The 22,834-nt window shown below is 34.5% G+C and overlaps 14 protein-coding genes and 3 pseudogenes across 17 annotated transcripts, besides 1 other annotated feature; 6 read left to right on the top strand and 11 right to left on the bottom strand.

Moving 5' to 3' along the window:
• Window positions 1-22,832: part of a mobile genetic element that runs on past the window's edge.
• On the bottom strand, window positions 44-484 carry TVAGG3_0458570 (repellent protein 1 family; the record flags this gene model as incomplete). Its single annotated transcript, XM_051234958.1, has 1 exon — window positions 44-484. One exon carries the CDS (start codon window positions 482-484, stop codon window positions 44-46), a length of 441 nt encoding a protein of 146 aa, XP_051092782.1.
• On the bottom strand, window positions 515-1,225 carry TVAGG3_0458560 (uncharacterized protein; the record flags this gene model as incomplete). Its single annotated transcript, XM_051234957.1, has 1 exon — window positions 515-1,225. One exon carries the CDS (start codon window positions 1,223-1,225, stop codon window positions 515-517), a length of 711 nt encoding a protein of 236 aa, XP_051092781.1.
• Window positions 1,694-2,098, bottom strand: TVAGG3_0458550 (uncharacterized protein; the record flags this gene model as incomplete). The annotated part of the gene is made up of 1 exon (XM_051234956.1): window positions 1,694-2,098. A coding segment is annotated over one exon (405 nt), but the record flags the coding sequence as incomplete, so codon positions are not given.
• TVAGG3_0458540 (uncharacterized protein) lies at window positions 2,117-2,551 on the bottom strand (the record flags this gene model as incomplete). Its single annotated transcript, XM_051234955.1, has 1 exon — window positions 2,117-2,551. The coding sequence occupies one exon, from the start codon at window positions 2,549-2,551 to the stop codon at window positions 2,117-2,119; it is 435 nt and encodes a 144-aa protein (XP_051092779.1).
• Window positions 2,597-2,857, top strand: TVAGG3_0458530 (uncharacterized protein; the record flags this gene model as incomplete). Its single annotated transcript, XM_051234954.1, has 1 exon — window positions 2,597-2,857. One exon carries the CDS (start codon window positions 2,597-2,599, stop codon window positions 2,855-2,857), a length of 261 nt encoding a protein of 86 aa, XP_051092778.1.
• On the top strand, window positions 2,882-3,739 carry TVAGG3_0458520 (uncharacterized protein; the record flags this gene model as incomplete). Its single annotated transcript, XM_051234953.1, has 1 exon — window positions 2,882-3,739. The coding sequence occupies one exon, from the start codon at window positions 2,882-2,884 to the stop codon at window positions 3,737-3,739; it is 858 nt and encodes a 285-aa protein (XP_051092777.1).
• Window positions 3,821-4,396, bottom strand: TVAGG3_0458510 (organellar and viral DNA polymerase type B; the record flags this gene model as incomplete). Its single annotated transcript, XM_051234952.1, has 1 exon — window positions 3,821-4,396. One exon carries the CDS (start codon window positions 4,394-4,396, stop codon window positions 3,821-3,823), a length of 576 nt encoding a protein of 191 aa, XP_051092776.1.
• Window positions 5,528-6,514, bottom strand: TVAGG3_0458500 (organellar and viral DNA polymerase type B; the record flags this gene model as incomplete). Its single annotated transcript, XM_051234951.1, has 1 exon — window positions 5,528-6,514. A coding segment is annotated over one exon (987 nt), but the record flags the coding sequence as incomplete, so codon positions are not given.
• TVAGG3_0458490 (organellar and viral DNA polymerase type B) lies at window positions 6,893-7,669 on the bottom strand (the record flags this gene model as incomplete). Its single annotated transcript, XM_051234950.1, has 1 exon — window positions 6,893-7,669. One exon carries the CDS (start codon window positions 7,667-7,669, stop codon window positions 6,893-6,895), a length of 777 nt encoding a protein of 258 aa, XP_051092774.1.
• On the top strand, window positions 7,762-8,235 carry TVAGG3_0458480 (uncharacterized protein; the record flags this gene model as incomplete). Its single annotated transcript, XM_051234949.1, has 1 exon — window positions 7,762-8,235. The coding sequence occupies one exon, from the start codon at window positions 7,762-7,764 to the stop codon at window positions 8,233-8,235; it is 474 nt and encodes a 157-aa protein (XP_051092773.1).
• On the bottom strand, window positions 8,675-9,444 carry TVAGG3_0458470 (annotated as a pseudogene). The gene has a single exon. A coding segment is annotated over exon 1 (770 nt).
• TVAGG3_0458460 (organellar and viral DNA polymerase type B) lies at window positions 10,737-11,259 on the bottom strand (the record flags this gene model as incomplete). Its single annotated transcript, XM_051234948.1, has 1 exon — window positions 10,737-11,259. A coding segment is annotated over one exon (523 nt), but the record flags the coding sequence as incomplete, so codon positions are not given.
• Window positions 12,766-13,959, bottom strand: TVAGG3_0458450 (keratin-associated protein family; the record flags this gene model as incomplete). The annotated part of the gene is made up of 1 exon (XM_051234947.1): window positions 12,766-13,959. A coding segment is annotated over one exon (1,194 nt), but the record flags the coding sequence as incomplete, so codon positions are not given.
• TVAGG3_0458440 (uncharacterized protein) lies at window positions 15,640-16,065 on the top strand (the record flags this gene model as incomplete). The annotated part of the gene is made up of 1 exon (XM_051234946.1): window positions 15,640-16,065. One exon carries the CDS (start codon window positions 15,640-15,642, stop codon window positions 16,063-16,065), a length of 426 nt encoding a protein of 141 aa, XP_051092770.1.
• Window positions 17,294-18,149, bottom strand: TVAGG3_0458430 (annotated as a pseudogene). The gene has a single exon. A coding segment is annotated over exon 1 (856 nt).
• Window positions 18,199-18,832, top strand: TVAGG3_0458420 (uncharacterized protein; the record flags this gene model as incomplete). The annotated part of the gene is made up of 1 exon (XM_051234945.1): window positions 18,199-18,832. A coding segment is annotated over one exon (634 nt), but the record flags the coding sequence as incomplete, so codon positions are not given.
• Window positions 19,304-19,829, top strand: TVAGG3_0458410 (annotated as a pseudogene). The gene has a single exon. A coding segment is annotated over exon 1 (526 nt).
• Window positions 22,833-22,834: the final 2 nt, after the last annotated feature.

Here is a 22,834-nt window from a genome sequence, read left to right as displayed (position 1 = left end):
TCAAATAAAAATTTTAATATTAAATAAAAATAACGTTATTTTTTCAGTAAGGAAACGCAGGAGTTTTACGATTTATTTGAGGAGTAGGTTCTGGTTTAAATGTTGGAGTCGGTTTAGGAGTTGACTTTTGAACAGGAGTTTGTACTTCCATAGGTTCAGGAGTCATTGAAGGTTTCGCTTGTGAAGGTGTTGGAGTTTGTTTAACTTCAGCTACTTCAGTATTATTTACAACATTTGCTTTATTTCTTTTCAACATCATAACTGCTCCTGCTGTAGCTAGCAAACCTAGTGGGAGACCATATCTTATATAAGGACTTGACCAAATGCTATTTTTGACAGGAGCTGGTGGAACACCTAACCTTGGTGAGACTGCTCTTTGCCATTGTGCAGCTCGTAAGAAATATTCAATAGGTGCTCCATAATCGTTTGGTAAAGTTTGTTTCATAAATGGTGAAGGTTCACGAGAGCTTGATGAAGAACTCATTTATAAGCTTTAAAAATAAACGTTCATCCTTTATTCCTCACTGTCGTCAGTTGCTAAGTTATAGTCGTCAAGTCTTATTATTGGTATGCCTGACTGTCTTACTTGTATTGCAAAGCAACAATCCCTCATAAATCCAATAAGTGGCTTTGGTACGTTTTCAGTTGCTAGTTCAATAGGTCCTTTAACAGACAATTTGTATGTTATTGGAGCAGTAGATGTTTGACCTTGCTGGAAGCAAAAGTCCACTTCTGTTGGAAAACCACATAAGAAATGTGTGTTGTCATAACTATCCCATTTATGTTCCACACTACCATCATCCACCAATGACCTCATAACATCTTCATTAAATCCAATCATATCATTGTTTGTATTGCAAGCGTTCGCAACCATTTCATAAAATACAGGTCCATATGATTTTTCAGGTTCTGCAGGCATATTTCCATAAGCTCCCATGGAAAGCTGAAGATATTTAAACTTAGGGTTCTCAAAATTAACATAATAGTTGTCTTTCTTTCTAAATAGTGCCCAAATACTTTTAACATTAATAGGCGTATAAGCTGCTGTAAATGTTGCACTTGAACTATCTGTATTCTTTGAGAATGAACCATCCATAGGAATCCAATCCATAACTTTAACAGGAAAACATAAAGCCTCGTTTGTATAATGTTCTACAAGTTCTGTATAAATGTTAGGGTCTAAAGAGAATGACTTTGGATGAATGAAACATTCATTAAAATCCATCTTTGTTCGAAATAGTTGCTGGGTTACAGTTGTAATAGTAACTGTTCCACTAGCTTCTACTGCCTTCGTTATCATAGTGAATGGTTCATTCCATGGAACAAATTTATTTGTCGGTGGATTTGAATCTGAAGCAAATGCAACTTTAAGAGTTGGATTGAAAGCAATGATATCATTTACAGATATAGATGTGCATTGTAAGGCGTCGCTACTGAACTTTACTTTAAGCTGAATGTTTCCTGCAAAAGCTGGAATAAATCGAATAGCTTCTAATGGAAGGAATCTTCTAACAGGAATTCTTAAACGAAGCTTAAAATCAAATGATTTTCCTGCTGTAATTGGACCACTAACAATTTGTCCTGTTCTGCATGTTCCCGAATGACTCCATACATCTTCATGTCGAGTCTTTGAGAAAACATCTACTTTCTTTATTTGTTCGGTAGTTTGTGAGTTTGAAGTTATATATGCTTCTTCTCTTGCGTTGTCTTGAGAATATACGATACGACCATTTGCAAGGATTTGATATCCAGCAACTGCATAGAAAGCGTCATCGAAACCAATCCAAAATCCTGGTGGGTTTGTTTTATTGGAACCTGAACCAATTTCTTTATCTACAATAAATTGACCTTCCATTTTATACGTAATGAATGTATTGTAAAGGTCCAACATATTTTCACCAGGAGGTGAGAGATTGAATGTTACCCATGTGTTATCTTTAGCAGTTCCAGGTTGTGATGGAATCTTTGCATCAGAATATTTTCTATTAGTGTCACCAATTTGAACTGCATTGTCTATGATATCGAAATATGAGCGAATCTGATGAATATGCTCTGCTGGAGTAAATTCGTTTAGCTGTTCGTTCTGCATGTATTTACTTCAGATAAAAATATCTATTTACTTCATTATTCTCACTCTTCTTCTTGGCATTCGTGGTGGAAGTTGTTTCTTGACATTTTCAATGAACTGTACATTCTCTTTTGTCTCAACTTCTTTCACTGGCGGGTCAGGGTTCTTTGACTCGGTTTGTTTTTCAATGAAATTCACGAACTTTGCAATAAGCTCTTGGTTCGTTATTGAAAGTACATCTGGCTTCTTTTCTTCTGGTTCTTTTGGTGGCTCAGTTTGAACAGAAGGTTTTATATGGGCTTCGTGGACTTCACCCTTGCCATGCACCTTAATGTTGTCGCTTTCTGCATTCGCTAATGGAACCTTTCTTTTTCTTACGTATATTTTACCATCTTTACTCTGACTTACGTAATAGAAAGGATGTTGTATTCCTCTTGCGTCATTTAATATAATAGACTCTCGCTCTGATTTTGACAAGCTCATTTTACATCGGTTAAAGTTTTAATTTTGTTTTTTATCTGCAGTCAAATGACTCAGACAAGCCCTACGGACAAGACCCAAGGGGTCATAGATGTTGAAGCATTGAAGAAAGAAATTCGCGAGCAAATTTTATCCGAACTGAAGGAACAAAAACAAGAACAAAAGCCAGAGAGACCAAAGAGAAAACTTAGTGAAAAACAACTTGCTGCATTAGCTGCTGGAAGACAAAAGAACCCAAGACTACTGGCGAAAAAAGCTAGAGAAGAAGCTGAAGCAAAAGCTAAAGAAGCTGAAGCAAAGAAAGAGTAAATGGTTTATTTTTATTGGAACTAAATGTATAGACAAATACCTTTATCTGTTGCGTTCAGTAGTGAAAACCCTGACGTCAAAATAAAGGGGAACAGAGTAACGTTTAAGTTTCCAACAGACTGGATTGTGAACATAAATGAAGAGAAGTACATTGGCATAACATCTATGTATATAACACGTGCATTTAGGAAAGTTGACTTTATACTTCAAGTCGAGATAGAAAATGACGAACAGTCTTTAAGCGCCCAAAACATTCACATATACAAATACTTTAAAGACGATACAACATTGTTGCAATGTATGATTTCATTTAATGAAATGTTCGAGAAAAAGTTTAACATTGAAGTACAAACTTTACAGCCTTTACGTGAGTTTCTTGCACAATTGAAAGAAGAAGGTAGTCAGCCACAACTTATAGACTTTCATTATGAATTTAATGAAAATGAAGATGGAACACATGACTGTCAGTTTGTTATATATTCACCATTCAATGAATTAGCTAAAGAGAAAGAAAATCCATTACGTATAAGGTTTCAAATCTCTGAACCCAATGAAGACTTCAAGAATGTTTTCAATTATTATGCAATGCTTCCGAGGAAAAATGAATTTTCAAAGATTGTAACACCTGGCATTTGGGATAGAAAGCAAGCTATATTATATTCAAACTTAAGTAAGGGAGTTGAAAATGAGTTCATTGGTCATACAAGAACTTCACCACTTCCTAACCCTAAATACTATAAATTAACTGGCTTCAATCGTGAGTTTTGGATAGACATGTTCTCCACTCATGACCATAACTGCCCAGTGTTCTTACCTCCAGACCATAAGGACTGTCTCTACATTGAAGCACAACTCTTAAACTCTACCATCGCAGTATTGTAAATGACCACATGGGCTTCGCCCTTGCCGCTAGCGGCTTATTTTTATCATGAATGACCTCATTGCTGACAAAAATAAATGACCTCAGAACTTCAACTTACGAATAAAGCTTGTTTTAGTCGTTATTGAGAAGTTAAACTTTTCAGCAAAGCAAGGTTGACATGACTTACATAAGTCAAATCCAATCTCTTGACCATCATGAAGTGCTTTGTAAAGTTTCATTAAACTGAACTCAGAGTCTTTGTCATATGTTCCAACAGGTATGTGAATGTTCTTATCTTCATTGTAATAGCATTGTATAGCTTCAGGAAACATTTCATTTGCTGTTAAAGCAAGGACGTCTTGTTTGACACCTTTGCAACGTGCATGGAATGCAACTTCATTTAAATCATTCGTGAGTAAGTCTATGTAAGTCTTCTTTCCACAAAATATTGACTTGTATGCTAAACTTTGTTTTCCAGGTGTTATTTCTGCGAAGTCAGAATGAAATTGACCAAGGTTCTTTCCTATAAGTTCTCTACCGTATCTCTTCTTAAACTCTGCTGCAAGCTTTGGTATGTCTTCATTGAAAATATGCATGCTATCACAGTCCTGGTAAAATATTTGAAGTCCCATATCTTCTGCAGTACAGAATACTTCACACATTATTCTCTTCGACATAGACAGAATGTTAACACCAAGTGGACAGAAGTTAAAGTGTCTGCAAATGCTTTTCGTTAGCTTGAAAATAGTTTTATCTGAACCATCCAAACCTTCGAACTTCACTATATGGTTGTAGTTTCTGATGGCATATCTTATAGCATCTTTGTCATCTACTATGGTTATTTTTGACTCAATAGGAGATAGAATAGTTTTGCCATAAATACTGTTCAGAATGAGCTTTATATTTTCTTGCAAAGGATTTCCTTCTTTCTTATACTTTAACCTTAACTCAAACAACTTCTTTACTTCATCTCTTATTCTAATATCTCTGTTTCCATCGTAATAGTATCCTTGCAACACTTCACATTTGACACCTTGATATTTTATGAGGTCTTGTAATGTTATATGGTCAACATACATTAAACAGCAAGTGTTTGAACTTCTGGGAACGTTAAGTTCTGGATTTAGTTCAGGGTCACAAACTATTAAAGGAAAGTGTCTATGTATTCCAATCTCTGTTATCTTAATGAGAACAAAGAAGCCAGACATAAACTTTTCACCAATGGGTTCCTTTTGGTCGTCATCGAATAAATGTCTCATGAGATACTCTGTGCTTAACATTTCTTTCTTCATAACCTTTGGAATACCTTCTAAAGTATAAAGTCTCGCGATAGCTGAGGGATATAATGAAACAGCATCGAAGTCAGCAATGAGTTTCTTTTTGCTCTTTTGTTTCATGTTATCTGACAACATACATCTTCCACCTTGAATGCATCTCGAAATAAATTCTCTTGGTTTATTTGAGAGGTCATATAAATTTCCATTCGGGAAGTACACTCTGTTCTCAAATAATTTGTTAGCAATAGAACAAATACTAACGTAGTCATATACGTTTAAATCAAACTCTTTCAATATGTCATTGCGGAACTTAACAAAACCTTCTCTTAAAATTCTTACATCTTGTTTGCAATAAAATGTACTATACTTTTCTAAGTCGAAATGGTTTTCATCTATTCTGCAACCTTTGATGGAATCTATGTTCTTCATGAACGTATCTGCATCCTGGATAAACTTACATGCTTCAGAAATGACACCAGTTTTGTTATCATTCATGAGCAAAGTACTGCTGTAGTAGTTGTATGGAAATACTTCTTTCGGTCCTGTTTGTAAGTTAAACATAGCAGGAAATAGTTTAAGCTTCTTATTTATAACACTGTAAGAGTCTTTTATAATAATTGCCCTTCCTTTATATAAGCCAGTTATTTGCATTGTTCGTGAACCTTTAATGATGGGAGTTCCTTTCACTTCTGTCATGTGTCTTAAGATGAAGTTTATGTCATAACTGAGGTTATGGAAATATATTAAACTCTTGTCAGGAAGTCGCTCCAAAAATTCTGTTGCACAGTTTTGACCCCATATGCTTTCACTCACTGAACCATCTTCACTGTCATAACAGATGTTAAAAGCTTTATGAAAGCCATCGGTACTACACTCAAAGTCAGCAAAGAAAACATGCTCAGGAATGAACTTGCACTTATTTTTATTTACTTCTTTTGACTCTGCTTTCTTCTTCAGTTGTACACAATACTTTGGAGCATATGTCAAATCTTTAAATGGTGCAAGGTTCTGTTTATATAAGTCAGTCGTATATGTGAAAAGTTCTCCATAAGAAATAGGTTCGAAATATTTGCACTCCCACAATGTTTTCATAACATCCCATAGTGGTGTTGTTCTATCATAACGAACTACATATTTATCTTCTCTCTTTGTATAAATCTTCATTTGTTTCTCAATGTTCATTCCACCACACTCCTTCAAAATTTCTATATAGTTGCGAATGAAATATGTTGTCATTGGTAATCTTTCGTTTAGCATGTAGTGGTCTTCAACAAGAAGTAAGTCAATAGTTCGAACAGTTTTACATTCTTTTGGTATGTATCTCTTTATTTCATTATGTCTTGAGTCATTGAAATAACCAATGGTAACATTGAATGCTATACCTGTTGAATCGGAAATTTCTTGTACTTTACTTTGAGGAAAGTCTCTAACACGAATGACTTCTCTCATGTGGTCAATAGTCTCTCCATCTACTCCAGCCTGAATGCAAGCATAAACGAAACAATTGTCTTCTGTCATAAGTGTTGCAGTTCTTTTGTTCAGTTCATTGAAGATTTGGTAGCGTTCAAGATTTATAGGTAATGTGCAAAGATACTTCCAGAACTGACCGCTTCTCTTCTTATAAAACTTCTTTTCACCATTATCTTTCCAAAAGCTTTCTATAAGTGCTGGGTTTCCTGTTTGCTTAAGAGCTTCCAAAATGGCTTTCTGGTCATTTGTCAGTGTGCTTTCATCTCTATATGGTCTCTTTTTTGGTTTGCCTTTCTTTACATCTGACATCGTTAAGCCTTCATATTCTGTTAAATCATACATCTTTATTTCAGTAAGATTCTTTATGTTTGTCAAGAAGAAGTCATAGTGCATTTCAACAATACCTGCAGCATTTGCTTCTATCTCTTATATAAAGTTCTCCTTCAAGAGCTGATGTAGTAATGTTCCAATATTATTGAGGTTTAACGTAGAACATTCATACTTTCCACCAAGTTTATAACATACCATCCATCTCTGTTGTGAGTTTATTTTAATTTTCTCTAAGAGTCTCATGAAAACCTTACCGAAATGTTTGTGTAAGTAGTCTCTGTTTGGTTCATCTAAAGCTTCGATGTTAAAGTCAATGAGTCTATTGCCTGACTTCACATTTCTCTTCCTATTCTCTTCATCTTTCTTTAACCATCTCTCACCTTCTTTTGGTTTGTCGTCAATGGAACGAATGACATCGTTAGCTTTACGAACTTGTTCTATAGCACTTTTAAACATCTCTCTTCTCTGTTGTTTCAGTGTGTCGTCTCTCTTTCGTGTTTCACCAACGTTTGCATTTGTTATGTCAAACATCTCTTGACGAACATCATGCGAAAGAGCTTTACGAGTATGACCAACGTTTGCATTTGTTATGTCAAACATTTCTCTTCTTACTTCATGAGGTACTGAACGTCTATGATATAAGTCAATAGCAACGTCATTTAAAGGAAATGCTATTGCATGGACTTCGTCCTCGCCGCGTTGCGGCTTTATGAACTCATGAATTCTATCATAACTTATTGCACCATTATAGTCTTTAATGAAGTCAGCGAGTGCTTTTTTGTTTGTTGCGTAATGCTTTGCAACATCTATATTAGCTTCTGTAAGAAGTTGTTTTATTTCCGAGTGTTCTAACTTAGACAACTTCCGATACATCTTTAGTAGGAAATAAAAAAAAATATTTTTGAAAAAATTAGATTAGATTTTTTTAAAGTTATTTTTCAAAATAATTTAATATTTTTATTATAATGAAACACATGCAAGATTGCAAGTTCTTTTCATACAATGCTCTCGCTAATGCCATCAAGAATGAGTTCAATGGTGCTTCAAACGTTAATGTTATCTTTAACAAGAAGTTTGTGAAAGAATCTAAGTTTGGTCAGTATGTCAGACCATTAGCTATTGTCATTGACCGCAAACGTTATACTTCACAAGAGTTAGCAGTAGTTTTGAAACAAAAGAGTTTCTTCGTGAATGTCAAAGATACTCATTATACTGTCATAAAGAACTCTAACATTGACTTCTTCAGTATTGCTATGAATCTTTCCGAACAGAAAGAATATAAGAAGGGTGAAACAAATGTGAAATATTATCCTTCATCTCTGAAGACAATAACGAACAAAAATGTTATACAGAAATTCTTACCAAAGGTTGAAGAAGCTTCTATTGACATTGACGAAGGAAGTGAAATGGTTGAAGAAATTGACCCTGAAGTTATTTAAGCAAAAATATATTTTTGAATAACTGAAAGTGTCACCACGTCACCATGTGCTACCAGGTTAATTAACTTCTTTTAAAAATGATGACAACATGACATTTTGACAACAGTCCAGGAAATAAATTTTATCGTTAATGTTTACGTTAATGTTATCGTTTATGTTATCGTTAATGTTATCAGTGTCGAACATAATTGACGTAGGATTCATGACTTCTTCGTAAATGAGTGTAAATATAGCACAAAAATATATTTTAGGTGAAGAGGTGAGATCTCACCCGTTTTTTCACCTCTTTTTTCACCTCATTCTCTTTTCGTTAATGTTGTCGTGACTTCTTCGTTAATGTTGCCGTGACTTCATTCTTCCTCTTTGAAGTTATCGAAATACTCTGTTATTTTTTCCTTTAACAATGGTAAGTCTTCTTTGAATGTAAGTATTGTGCAACCTTTGATGTCATAGTGTGTTTGAGGAAGAGTATTTTTGACAATTTCCTTTATTTGCTCATTCGGTGTCATTGAAATCGGTAAGTTTTCACGATAGAACCAGTTTCTGTCAGATTTGTAAATCTTAGCAAGGTCATAAAAGCTTTTGTTGTTTCTTCTGACTAAATGCAACATAACCATATCTCTGTCTTCTTCTTTCTCCAACTCTTCAGTATATATCATATACTTATAACTCTTTTCCTTTCCTTTTGGTACTGAACGCGGTATTCTTTTCTGTATGCTTTTGTCTTTGGATTCAATGACTTCATCTTTTGCTTGAAGTTTCTTTTCCATCTGTTCGCGTTCTTGTCTGTGAATTTCGTCAAGAAGTTTACAAACATACCAAGCATAACGAGGTGAAGCCCACATTGCTACAGCATTTACGAGAAGTCTATGAACATAATATCCTCTCAAACCGTTTGGCAATTTTTCACGATTTTCATAGAGTTTTGGCGACTGGGGTTTTTTACCTACTCGCTGTTCTTCACTGTTTCAGAAAAAAGTATGTCTCGCTGTGCTTCATTTAATAGTTCAATAGTGCTTTGGTTCCTAAACCAGTCTTTAGGAAGTTTAGTATCTGGAGCATAACATGCTGTCAAAATACTTTGCATTTGGTACATGTCATCTTTGACTGAACGAATGAGACGTAACTGTTTGTTATATTGTATGTACTCGTATTCTTCATTTATAGCTTCATGAACGATAGCAGTTGTTGTGTTCTCTAATGTGACATTACTGTCTTTACATACAAAATAAAAAATAAATAAAAATAAAATTAGCGTTATTTTTTCTGAGATAAACACTATTTCTTCACAACATTAAATTTTATCCTGTATGAAATGACTTTAAAAAGATTATTGACTGACTTCGAATACTATCTCATTGACGCACTGACAGACCCTCAAAACTGTGTTGAAAGTTCTTTAAGCTTTAAGATTGAAGGTACGACGCATTTGTCTTCACTTACGTATTGAAAGAATATGACCGTTATCATAACGAAGTGAATCAAACACTAATAAAATTTGTAGATAAAAAATTGGTTAACAATGAATATTTTAAACGTGAAGACCCAAACACTGCTGGAGATGATGAAGAATACAGACAATTATTGAAAAAAATAACGCAAGATTAGATGCAATAGAAAAGAAGTTTAATGAATCTTACAAACACGTATGAATATCTTATGCGGTGGGAAGCCAGATGGAAATAAATTTACGTCAAATATGCAATTTATAAAAATCTTATGTCGACAGGCTACGTAGCACAGTGGTCTAAGGTGGTGTTATGGGGGTTAGTGTCTGTGGTTCGAACCGCGGCAGCGCCGTATTTTCTTATTTTCTTTGTTTGTCTTGTTTGTCGTGAATAAAAAGTGTCATAAAAGTGCTCTATTTTCCACGGGAATAAATAAAAAATTTACTTTATTTCTTCTTTATTTCCTTGAGAAAGGGTTTTGCTGTTTTTCTGTTTTTCTCAGCCGAAATCAATGATTTTTTCATTTTTGAATCCTTAGCGAATGAGGAATCTTTTCTCTCGTGGAAGCTTTGACCAAAAATATATATTGAGGTGAAGAGGTGAGATCTCACCTGTTTTTTCACCTCTTTTTTCACAAAGCGTTTTACATGAATTGTACGATGTATATTTGAAATCCTAAAACAATTCGTAGCTTCTATTTCTTCTGTCAGTATGTCAAAATTTTAAAACAATACGAAGGTTTCTTTATACTTCTTCTTGACGTCAGACAGAAGAAATCTTCTGCTGTTGGATAGTTTTTGTTCAGAAATGCTAACATGTCCATTTTAATCTTCTGCTGGCTTTTCTGCTTCTTTCTTTAAGTCTGCCATAGTCGTTTCGCATACGTTCTATCTCTTTGACTGAGTAGTTATATTTTCTTTATTCCTGCTTTACATTTTGAACATTGCGGGTTCATTTTTGCGTTATACATTGAAATAAAACCAGCTAAAACAACTAAAGCGTCAATTGCTCTCTTCATCTCAAACATAGCGGGTCTTATTTGTTTGTTCCATACTTTGCCTCTTCTATCTTTATCTCTTATTTCCCAAACACATTTTGCAACTAATGAAACAAAGTTATCGTAAGTCTTAAACTCCTCAGATTTATATATGTCAGAAATGTTTTTATAAACCATGTCGCAATCTTTGTCCATAACCTTATGGTTGCAATGAAAACCAAGGAATTCATAATTTACTTTACGTATGAATTTCTTAATTTCTACTGAGTCAGTTGCTTTGACTTCAATTTCGTCGAATTCAGGAATAGTTAGTTTTTGCTGCTGAATTTCAGGTAGTTTAGGCAAATGGTCAATAATGTCCTGCATTTCATAAAGATATTCTTCATTTGTTTCATCTTTCGCACTACAGTCTAAATTACTTGTTAAAAGTTCTTGCTTTATCTTCTGGATTTTTGTTTCGAAAGTAAATGAAGAAGGAATGAAGTTTTTCATCTCTACTAACATTGACGTTGGATTCATGACTAACGAGTTTGGTGCTGTTGTTGTTTGAATTGTTGTTGTGCCGATTGTTGAAATCATATCTTTTATACAAAATAAAAAAATAAATAAAAATAAAACTAACTTTATTTTTCTATCTTAAGGAAATTCATGAAAATTCACGGGGGTGAAAAAACAGGTGAGAAAACGGGTGAGATCTCACCTCTTCACCTAAAATATATTTTGTCTGATTTACATCTAATGAAAAAGTTTAGAAGAATTTTCTTATTCTTTCTGGCATATTTTTGTCTTTCCAGTACTCCCGCTCTAATGGTCCCAGATGTGTTGGCTTCGACTCTCTCAAGTTCTTAGATGGTATAACATCTTCAACGCCTCCTTCATATCTTACTTTATAAGTGTCATCGTTTATGTTGTAGTCAAGTATTTCAATAACCACTCCTCGCTTTGCTTCGTCAATGGTTTCAGCAAGTTTGCCATTACTACTTTCAACTAATTTATGACGAGGGTAAAACGCTATGGAGTCGTCAGCAGCTTTTATAAGATATCCATTACTTGCGTAGAGTCTACGATATAATAATTTCGACTTAACATTAAACGTTTCTTTGTCAACGGTTTGTCGTCAAGAACTACACGAACTTTTGTTCCAGGAATGAGGGTAAATTGTGTTGAATTTCTGATATTTTGTGTTTGACTTCGTTTCTTTGTATATACTTTTCTTCTTGTTGTTGTGTCATTGAATTTGGTGTATGGCCTGTTGTAGAATGCGTTGAGGAATTATATACTTCGAGAAAATGTTCATTGTTTCTTCGGTAAAGTCGCTCTTGTTTAAATCTCTGAGCGTCCTTATGAAGCGGTTTATGATGCCGAGTTGTTATGGTTATGGTCTTCAGTAGTGTAGTGAGTTATGTTATGCTTAATGAGAAAATCTGTGATTTCATTGCTGAGGTATGCACTGTCTTGGTCTGATGTTAAAGTACTTGGGCTATGTTCTGCTACAAACTTTTGTAAAACTCTTAACACTTCACGAGTTCCTTTATTTTTCATTGGATATGCATATGCTTTACGAGTGTTAACATTTAATGAAGATGAGGAATGGTTTATGTCCTCCTTTTCTGCTTTGAATGAGAGTGTCAAATTGGTATGCGTCAGGAGCGTTGGAGTAAATTGGTAAAAAGTAGTCGTAAGGGTTTATTTTTGTTTGATGTACAACATTTTTGTCAAAGAACCTTTTCACTTCAGCTCTGTTAGTAAATCCCCAACTCTTTGCAGCTTCATTGAACTTCTTAAATGACCTCCATGGATGTTGTTCGAATACTTCTTTCAAGCTCATTTATGTAAAGTTAAAGATTTTATTCAAGACGGTAAGCCGCAAAGCAGGCTCAAGCGCGTTCATTGAACGCGGTACCATGCGAATATAGTCACAAATGGTGGCATATAATCTGCACCCGAGCCTGTTGGATTTGTTGTGAAAGTATGTGAATGATTTCCTCCTGGTTCAGTTGGTCGAAAAGTCTTTTTTGCTGCATTGTTATAAGATGGAGATAAAACGTCATTGCCAGCTTCATACTCTGAGTTGTATAATGGGTGGTCTCTTAATGAGTGGCTATGGTCGCCAGAAAAGTTTGTAGTTCCTGTATGAGTGTGCGGTGGAAGGTTTGCTTCAGTAATTTTCTTCGAACCTCCTGTTTGCTTTGAAGAGTTAGCACAGTATAAGAATTTGTCTACAATCTGCTGCCATGTACCAAAACCTAAAACTGTTGCTGGATTTGTTGAGTTCATTGACGTATAAATAGAACCAATGGGATATAATGTTTGAAGTATTTCTGTCTTTAATGTTTGAAGCTCTGTTTTGTCAGCTTTCTTATCTAACATTGCTGGTAGTTCATATGCTTCAAAGTTTCTGGCATGATCTTCGATATTCCTGCAACTCTTATCTAAATTGTTAAGAGTATCTTTTACGCTTGTACTTGGATTTTCTAATGGTGCACTTGAACCAAGGTCAAAGTTCAATATTATGTCGTCTGCTCTAACAGTAGTGAAGGATTTATGTGTATGGTTCTTGTCAGCTTTCTTATCTAACATTGCTGGTAGTTCATTTATATCGGAGATGTTGTGTTTATGAGATTTCAAAACTTTGTTCATTGCTTCGAGTTCAACTTTGTCAGCTTTACTTTTAATAGCATCTTCAAACGTTATTTTTGACTTAACTCTCAAAGTAAATCTTGGTTCAACTAATACACCGTTAACATTGAAAGTAGAGGCATAAATTTCACCGGTATAACCAAATGCTTCTGGTGCTTTAGCTACATCATACTGTACAGTACAGCTTATGTCATAACCTTTAGCACGAATGTATTTATATCTTCTTTCATTAACATTTTTTGTCTTCGCTTCATCACTTCGTGTTAAATATCCATGGTAGTCCGTTATAATCTGTTCGTCTGAAGTTATATAATGAACGTGGTTCTTGTCCGCTTTACTATTTAATGTAGCTTGAAGTTCATTTATATCGGAGATATTGTGTTTATGTTCTTTATCTGCTTTTTCGGCTAATTTCTCTTCTATCTCATTTATTTCAAGTTCATGCCTACCACCACCTCCCGAAGAAGTATTTTTCTTCAGCTCTTGAAGAACGTCCACTTCGCCATCTTTGGTGTCAATAATGAGACTTTGAGTTAAAACCTTTCCTGTCTTAATGGATGTTTGTAAAACTTCTTCTTCACCGTGTTCGGGGTCATGGTCGTCATCATATCTTGTGAAATCAGAGATGTTGTCATACATTAAGCATATCTGTCTCAAAAGTTCTGCTATTTGAAACTGGAACGAAAGATATACAGAACTTTCATCATCTCCTAAAGTCAAGTCTGCTTTCTTAAGTATTTCTTGAATGTATGCAATGAGAACAGAGTACCTTGGAAAATATTCGAACAATATTTCATTAGCTGTTGGTTTTGGTGGTTCTTCTGGAGTTTCTGTTGTTTCAGTTCCTTCTGTAGGTTCTGTTGGAGTTTCTGCATCTCTTGACTTCAATGCTCTTGCTCTCAAAGACCTAAATGTTAGAGCACCGGTTTTACAAAGGACTTTATAAATGCTTTAATAGTTCCTGGTAAGTTATTGTTAGCATTAAGTAAGTTCCTTATGCTTCCATCATGTACGTCCATAGCACTATGTAAAAAATCTATACTTTTCTTGTAGTCAGCAATAGACTGACTGTGATTTTTTAAAGATTTGTCAATACCTTTAAGCCAATCTTCATGCATGTCTGATACTGAGCCAAGAATATCATTTGCTTCCTTTAGTGTATTTTGTGCTTCTCGTAAAGTATCCAATCCAGTACGTGCATTGTTTGCTATACGTCTTACAGTATCTATTTGACTCCTTGTTTCTTGCATCCAACCAGATAAAGTTTTAATAGTATCCGAACCATTTGAAATGAAGTTCAAAGCATTTTTAACGTCATCTAAAGCTTCTTCACCAAGTACTGCCCATATCTTTCCGATTTGGTATTGAAGAACTCCATATGAAGCAGCTGTTAAACCAGTATTTATAAGGTCCCATATCCATGATTTAGCAGTTTTTCCATCCTTTCCATCCTTTCCATCCAAACCGTTTTCGCCTTGAGGTCCTTGTATTCCTTGTATTCCTTGTATTCCTTGTATTCCTTGTGGTCCGGTGTCACCCTTCTCTCCTTTCAGTTCATCTTTATGTTCGTTATAATATTCTAATGTCATAAGGTGTACATCATTACTGCTACCAGCAACGCCGAGAATTTGTTTCTCATTCATGACTAAATTCTTTAGGCATTTAATGTTGTCGTCAAATCGAAAGCTCTTTAACAATTCAATGAGAACATTCAGTACTTTCACTAATGAGGCATCTACTGTAGAATTTATATATTGCACCGTTCCATCATTTATGATGGGAACTTGCTTGTTGTAATGAATGGGTCATAAGTGTTAAAAGTATCGAAATCAATGACTTTTTTAGTTTTTCCATCGTCAATGACTAAATCATTGCCTTCAATGGTTAAAGTTGAGTTTTCGTTTACTAGTTCATGTGCTCTTCTTGCTTCATTTGTTTCATACGCATATGCAGCAATAGTCATATTTTAATGAGAATAAAATGTTGTTCTATTTGCAAAGTACAGACCCAAACGAATACGGGACAGTAAAGCTACAAACAAACTTAGGTCTTCAGAATGAAGCGCTTGCTTTCAGAGTTGTTGACTTTAATACTATCGCAACTTTTGTCATAACAGATGAAACAGATTTCATAGAGATTGAAATAGATGACAAAAGAAGTTTTATAACATTTCCTAACAGAGCAGAGTATAGAATAGATAAAATTGCTGGAGTCATAGATACTCTCATAAATGAAGAAACTATTGACAACATAGATGTCGAACTCTCTTCTGAGGGAACATTGAAGTTCAGTAGCAAGAAAGAGTTCAAGATAACACGAATGAGTCATAGAGTTCAACTTCTTTTAGGAGCATACCATATGACATTTCCTTTGAAAAGTGTTGACAAAACGATTGAGATGAAATCTGTTCCATACGTATGTTATGGTAATTGTTTATACATTGAGTCTAAAATAGCTAATGTCACAGGCATTTCAGGAGTTAATAGTAAAGGTTCAGTAGAATATAAATCCTTCTGTTATGCAGTCAATTCAATGTTCATTCCAAACGTTCCTGTCATAGCAACTCATTTAGGTAAATGGGTTCGCATTAGTCCTCATAATTTGAAAGACATGCAATTCAGACTTGTTGACTTTCAAGGAGAGCCTGTAGAACTGAAGGCACCAGTGCGAATGACTGTTGAAGTTGACTTTTTAGAAAATATTAAATGCAACAGCTTACAAGAGAACTCAGAGCTAAAAATATAAAGTATGAATGTTATGTATTAGGTCATGAACTTTGGTTGTTGCTGTTTGATGAAACAAATGAGTTAGTTATGTCAGTCAAGAGAACAGAAAAATATTGTGTTAGTGAAAACTGCACCAAGTCAATAAGATTAGGTTTGCATTATGAAGATGAGTTCGATACTGTTGAAGAAGTTTTGGATAGATATTACAAATTGCTTTAATTTACTAAAACATATTTCAAGCAAAGTTTATATTCTGTTGAAGTTTTGTATACTCGTTCGAATATTTATACTTAAACTCAACTCCTGTAGTTCCTGGTGTTTCAATGATGCGGATGTTACCTATTTTCATGAATATGGAGTTTGACCACAGCATTCGATTTCAGGGTCGAGATAGTCAATGACACATTGTTTCCCTGTTATTCGTGAGATAACATTTTCAAGGTCCTCCTTTGTTAGAATTATTTGGTTCTTACTTATAAGATTTGTCAAAAGCTTCTTATCGTCTTTGAGTAAAATTGTTTGGTATAACTGAAGAAGGTAATGGTCTACGTTATCTGAAGGATTTGTTTGAACATTTGTGTAAGGGTTGTCGTTGGCTTCTCTTGAAAGAATTTGGTCCAGTGGTGGATACTCTAACTTAACATCTGATGTAGCGTTAGCGTTTGAAGCTGTGTTTAAATTCACGGATTAGTCTGGTTCTTTTTCTTTCAAACACTCTGAACTATAGTTCTTTATGACAATATTGTTTGTCGTTCGTGAGTCAACATTTGATGTTGGTTCAATTGGAACATTAACGGCACCAGCTAAGATGGATTTGCTTCTCATTTCATATAGAATAAAAACCTTTTATATGTATGAAATGAACAATATACTCGACAAGGGTTTGAATGTAAAGCTAACGAATGAAAATATTGTTGAATTCACTGAGACAGGAGCTGTGTATAAAGATGTAGAACTACTGAACAAAAGAGCTAAGGGAAGAAGCAGGAACATGAACAAAGGGTGGAAGCCTATAAAAATTTATGTCAATGATGGCTCAGGAGGTTCAAACATAAAGTATGCAGAAAGTTATAGAGTTTATGCTCTCAAAGGTGAAAAGCCTTCATTTAAGAACAGCTATTCTAACGCATATCCTCAAAAGCTAACGGATGGGAAGTGGATGATATGAATGACAGCAAAAATATTAACAGAAATGGCGACAGAGATGCATGGAATTTGTTTACCATCAGTCAATTGAAGGTTAAACTTTAAAACAATGTTGGTCGTTCCCATGGAATATTTTTGACTTTAATGGTATTAGTCATGATATGAATCTCAAGGTATGAACGAGGAGAGATGAGAGACTTATATGCTTCCCAAATTTCTTCAAAAGGTAATGTTATACCTGACTGTTTCCAAATGAGTTCAATATCATAGCGTGAGAAACCTTGAAAGATAACGAAGTCAGTTATGAGACGTTTTATGTTTAAAGCTAAAAACCTCCATGTTTGCATAAGTATTGCTACAGTTAAGTGGTAATGTCTGACTTTAGTTATGATGTTAGCTAATGGTGAGTCAGGCTTTTGACACTAAACCTTTTCCGGCGAAGTCGTCGCAAACGAGCAGAGTGTTTGAAGGATATTTTTTGAAGGGGTATTTTGAAAGTTTTGACAGAATGTAGTTTGTAAGTCGTTTCATATCGTAAACTCCTGAGTACTGACGTAAGTGGTGTTTGTCAATAATTCTTTCCATCTCCTCAGAAGTCTTTTGCATTCCTGACTGTATAAATTCAACGATGGCATAATATTTCCTCTTACGTCGAATGTAACGTTGAAGAAATTCAATGAGTTCACTGTCTGGAACTTTAACGACAGAGGCTTGAACTTTTGACATAAATGTTTTCGCTGTTGAGTCCATAGAGTCTGAAGTTGCTGATATAATGATTTGGTCATAATATGAGTCATTTCCTAAACGTTCTGTTATGAGTATATGACGAATGAGGTTAAATGTCTTACCTGAACCCATCTTTCCACAATAGAAATACACACCATTTGAACAGAACTCATAATCTTTGCTGAAAGGAAGAATAAGAGAAGAGTTAAGTTTGTCTGTAGTTTCATTCATGTCTTCATCTACGTCATGTATTAAATGCTTCATTTTATCTCCATTAAAAATGCAAGTCAGAAATATTCAGAACATAGCACCGAGTCTAACTGACAAGAGTATAAAGATATACTATGAACACGTTATGATGAAACCAACCAAAATTCAAGAAAGTCAGTATACTTATGAATATCCAAGACACTGGGTAGAGTATGTAGGAGGTGAGAAAGCTATTGAAATCAGACAGGTTAGAAGTATTCCAGCAGGAAGAACAATATTATTGAAGAACTTTAATGTTTTGAGATATAATGATGAAACAAAGAAGCAAGATAGTTTCCCTGTTGCTGTGTATGTGAACCTAGACACAGGAGATGACATGAAAGTTTTTAACACAAAGCTTCAAACGGTAGTGAGAGAACAACTGACTGCGGAAGGACATCCATTACCTTCAGAAGTTACCATAGCATATAATTTTGAAACAAACTCAATAGATTTTAAAGTCATCTCTGCAAAGAAGTCAGGTTTTACATTTAATGAAGCAGATGTATATTCGAATGAAAACTTCAAAGCTATTGCATGGTTAGATAATGACGATTGCTTTAAGAAAATATTTAAATACAGTGACTCAACGATGTCAATAGATGACCTTCGTGGAATGTTACCATCGACGTTTACAGTAGAAGGTTCAGCAGGATTGCTTACAAGATTGTCAATTGGTGGATTTGGTCTCGTGAGAACATTGTTATAAAATCCAGTATAAGTGAATTTGCTGAAGAATCTATATTATGTCTTTCAAACTACATGTATTCGCCGCCGAAGCATTATAGTATAACAAACTTTGTCAGTAAGTTTAACATAAGACTTGTCGAACCTTCTTCAATGAAAGATGTTGTGCTACCTAAAGATGGAAAGGATGGACTCATTATTGAGATGATTTTAATTGCATATTAAATGAGCTTGTTCTTGAAGGTCATTCATGATGAAATAACTGTTGTAGAAGATGTTAGCAATTGTTCAGACATTTTGAAGCGTATAGATGATATAAGAAAGAAGTTAGATAGACCGCAAAGTGGTGAGGGCGAAGCCCGTGAGAATGTTTATGTTTCATTGACTTTCTCCAGTAACGAGAACTTTTATGAGATAATATTGAAGAGAGATGATTTTAATATGGGTAAATGGTAGCTTGGGCAGCTTTAGGCGCAATGGGAACAAAAGCATTAGCATTTGGAGCAAAAGCACTTGGAGCTTATGACGCAGTAAATAAAATGAGTGGAGGAAGGGTTTCAAAGACATTAGATGCAAATAAAGGAAAGATTGGAGGCTGGGTTGCAAAGAAGTTAAGATTAAATAAAATAGGGCTCATAAATAAAGCATCCAATTTGGTTGCGACTGAGTCAGAAAATGCTTTAGGAAAGGACGATGAGTTTGCAAAACACGCAAAAGACTTTAATGACCAGATGAAAGGTGAAACAATGCATTTAAATAGAGTCGATGGAACTAAAGAAGATGTTTCTTCTCCACCAGTAGTTTTCCGTATGGTCCTATGGAATGTATGGAAACCCTTATGAAAGACCATTTGACCCATTGACTGGTGGAAGTAACTGGTATCATTACGGACGAAGAAGAAAGACAGTTAAGCTGGAGACAGACGTGAAGAAAGCAACTAAAAAGAAACCAAGGAAGAGAGTTATAAAGCAATGAATTCAAGGGTGAAAAAGAGGTGAAAAAAGAGGTGAGATCTCACCACTTCACCTAAATTTATTTTTGTGCTATGTTTTCATACGTGTGAGGGTGGTGATATTATTAATTTTTAAGTTTATTTTTTAAGTTTATTTTTATATAAATGACGAAAACTATTGAGATAACAAACTACAACGGTCATGAGTTCAAGAATTTGTTCTTCGTTCCTCGTGAAAATACATTCTATCAGATACGAGGGAGAAAGGGTAAAGTTAGTTTGAGCGTTTATGAACAATGAAGAATGGAAAGTTTATACAAGCATACGATACAAACGGTAAGCGTGTTTCATTAGCTTTGTCAAAACTTACTAACATTTATTTTGACAGTGATTTGACCTATATGAAGAAGAAGTGAGTCAGAAGATTATGAGCTGTTGTGTGAAGCACAGCAATGGGAAGGAGTTGCAATACTTTTGTAAGTGAGAACGTTTATTTTTACAGTAGTGAGGTGAAGTGGTTGGCGGCTTTGTAAATATTTAAGGTTAGTTGGTGTTGTCGTTTGTGTTGTAAAATATACGTTAACGGTTTTGTAAAGTGTCCACAAAGTATTGCGTTCGGAGGAACCAGTGCCACCATACCGAGAACTTAGTTAGCTAACTATATCTTGTTCTGCTGTTTCTTAAGCAAAGGATGAGAGGCGAATCATCTAAGAATAAGAAGACACCTATGAGGGTAAAATGTCTTCCATCGTAAGATTGCATTTCTTCGAAATGTATTCTATCTCTTTCTGTTTTGTTTCTGAAGTGTTTCTTCTCTAACCCATATTCTCTGCATTTCCTCATTTGGGTCTTTAACTTAGAATTTATATCTCATTTAATGATTATAACTTCAAAACTCTTCTTTTGGTACTTCTTTTATCCAATCTAACAACTCAGAGTCTTTTACTACATACTAACTTAGACTTTTTAATAATATCTTTGAACGAATTGACGTTTGGTCAAATTGACCAGGAAAGTCGAAACAAATAACAACTAAACTCATGAATGGGGGTTCTTCTCATCTAGTTCTTGTTGTTGTGCAGCCATTTTAAGATAAGTTGAAAGTCTTAACCGACCCAGGTGGTGCATTAGACCTGTTATAACCATTCTAGCAAATAAGAACTTGCTCATGTAATAGGCTTTTATCTGAGCATTTCTAACTTCCCTTGTTCTTGTTAAAAAAACATTCTAAATTTCTTGTCATGTCAGCAAACTTTTTTTTTCTAACATATTTTTAGAAAAATTAAAATTTTTTATCTTTTAGAAAATGTCTGCGATTTCGCTATCTATATTCGAGACAAGCTTTTTGACAGCAACATCTGTGACCATAAAAATCTTACATAGTGTAAACAAGAAAGGTGAATTTTGTTCTAAGTTCTGTTTCTGGGAATATGACAAGAACATAAAACATTACAAAGAGCGTCTAAAATTTGTCCAATGACAGACTTGTTGACAGAGATGACGCCTCTTGTAGAGATGAAGTCAACAAAACTTCTTAGAATGCCAAGAAGAACAACATGGCGCTGTCTTTGAAGATGAAATAGAAACAGAATAGAAGAGCTATTAAAGGACAAGAACTTTTTACAGAAATATGGTTCGGAGAAATTTGGTACATAATCCACCAGAGAAGAAGAGAAGAAAGAAATAGACAAGAGAAAAATAGTAGAAGAGAAGAGAAAGAAAGTTGAAGAAGGAGAAAAAAGAACGCTGAACCAGTTCCAAAGAAAAGAAATTTTGACCATGTAAGAAATAAAATTTTATTTTTAGAACATTTCTTCAAGTGTCATGTTCTCTTCCTCTTTAGGAGTAAACCACTGTGCTAAGATCTAAAATCTTTTACCCATTTACCTGAACTTCAACTATCTAGATCTCATAATATTCATAGTCGTCTGCTTTCTTTGGTTCATAGTTAGCAAGTTTGTAGTGCTTTGTCCTTCTTTAAAGGTTTTGAGGAACCTTCTGTCAAATTTCTTTGACTGCTAACAAACCTTCTATGTCTAAGTCTTAATTCGCACCATTTAGTCACATGCAAACTTCTGGTCGATGTTCAGAACTTTGCTGAAATGAAGACTTTTCAAATGGTAGAAGTAAAATTCAATATGTGAATGGGTTATTCTTCCTTTGAAGTCTGACATGTCTTGTTACTGAATGAATTTTCCATCTTTTCTACGGAAAAATATTTTTTTTAAATTTACTCAGAAAAAATTTTCTTTGTATAACACCATTTCTGACATTCTAAAGACTTTGAACATTTGCCAAGAATGTACGTTTAGACGCTGCATATAACAAGGATCTTGACAATATTGTTATACGAATCGTACAATGACGTTCATCTAAATGACACAAAGTCAGTTTTCCACATCTTGAACAGTTCATATAACCTTGTTTTGCTTTAAAATGTTGTCTCCTTCGGTATTAATGTCTTGGATTTGAACTTAGAAATATCTAATGTCAGAAATAATGAGAAAGGGTGTAAAGTCAGATGTCAAAGTTTCTGCAGTCGTTCAAATAGTTCTGTATCTTTGCATAGGATCGACGTTCTGACAATACATATCTTCTGTAGAAACTTCCTAACTTCAATTCGACAGTATGTGTATACCATTATGGAAGTTTGCAAACAATTCTCACAAACTCTTGGTCTTTATACTTCTTATCAACAAGTCCAACTTTGTCTGTTTAGACTTTCAAAGCAATTTGAGTTCAACTTGTTGTATCTATATTGAAGTTCATTGCAAACATAAGTTCATATTCTCTATTGAGGATAAACTGCCACAGATGTTTTCTAATGTTTGTCATATTTTCGGATTCGAAACCTCTAAACATTGGCACAAAAATATCTGTAAAGGAAGTGTCTTAACCAGTTCTTGTTCCAATTAATGAGAGCAGTTTCATTTTTAGCACTGGATGTTGTAAGATGTTTGCACTCCAAACATAAAGATATACTCATAGACTTCCTTCCATTGCATATAATTTCTTTGACATGTCTACA

This window comes from Trichomonas vaginalis, chromosome II, assembly GCF_026262505.1.
Source record: "Trichomonas vaginalis G3 chromosome II, whole genome shotgun sequence".
Lineage (NCBI taxonomy): Eukaryota > Parabasalia > Trichomonadida > Trichomonadidae > Trichomonas > Trichomonas vaginalis.
The sequence above is the reverse complement of the archived record's forward strand: the minus strand, read 5'-3'. Positions and strand labels throughout refer to the sequence as shown.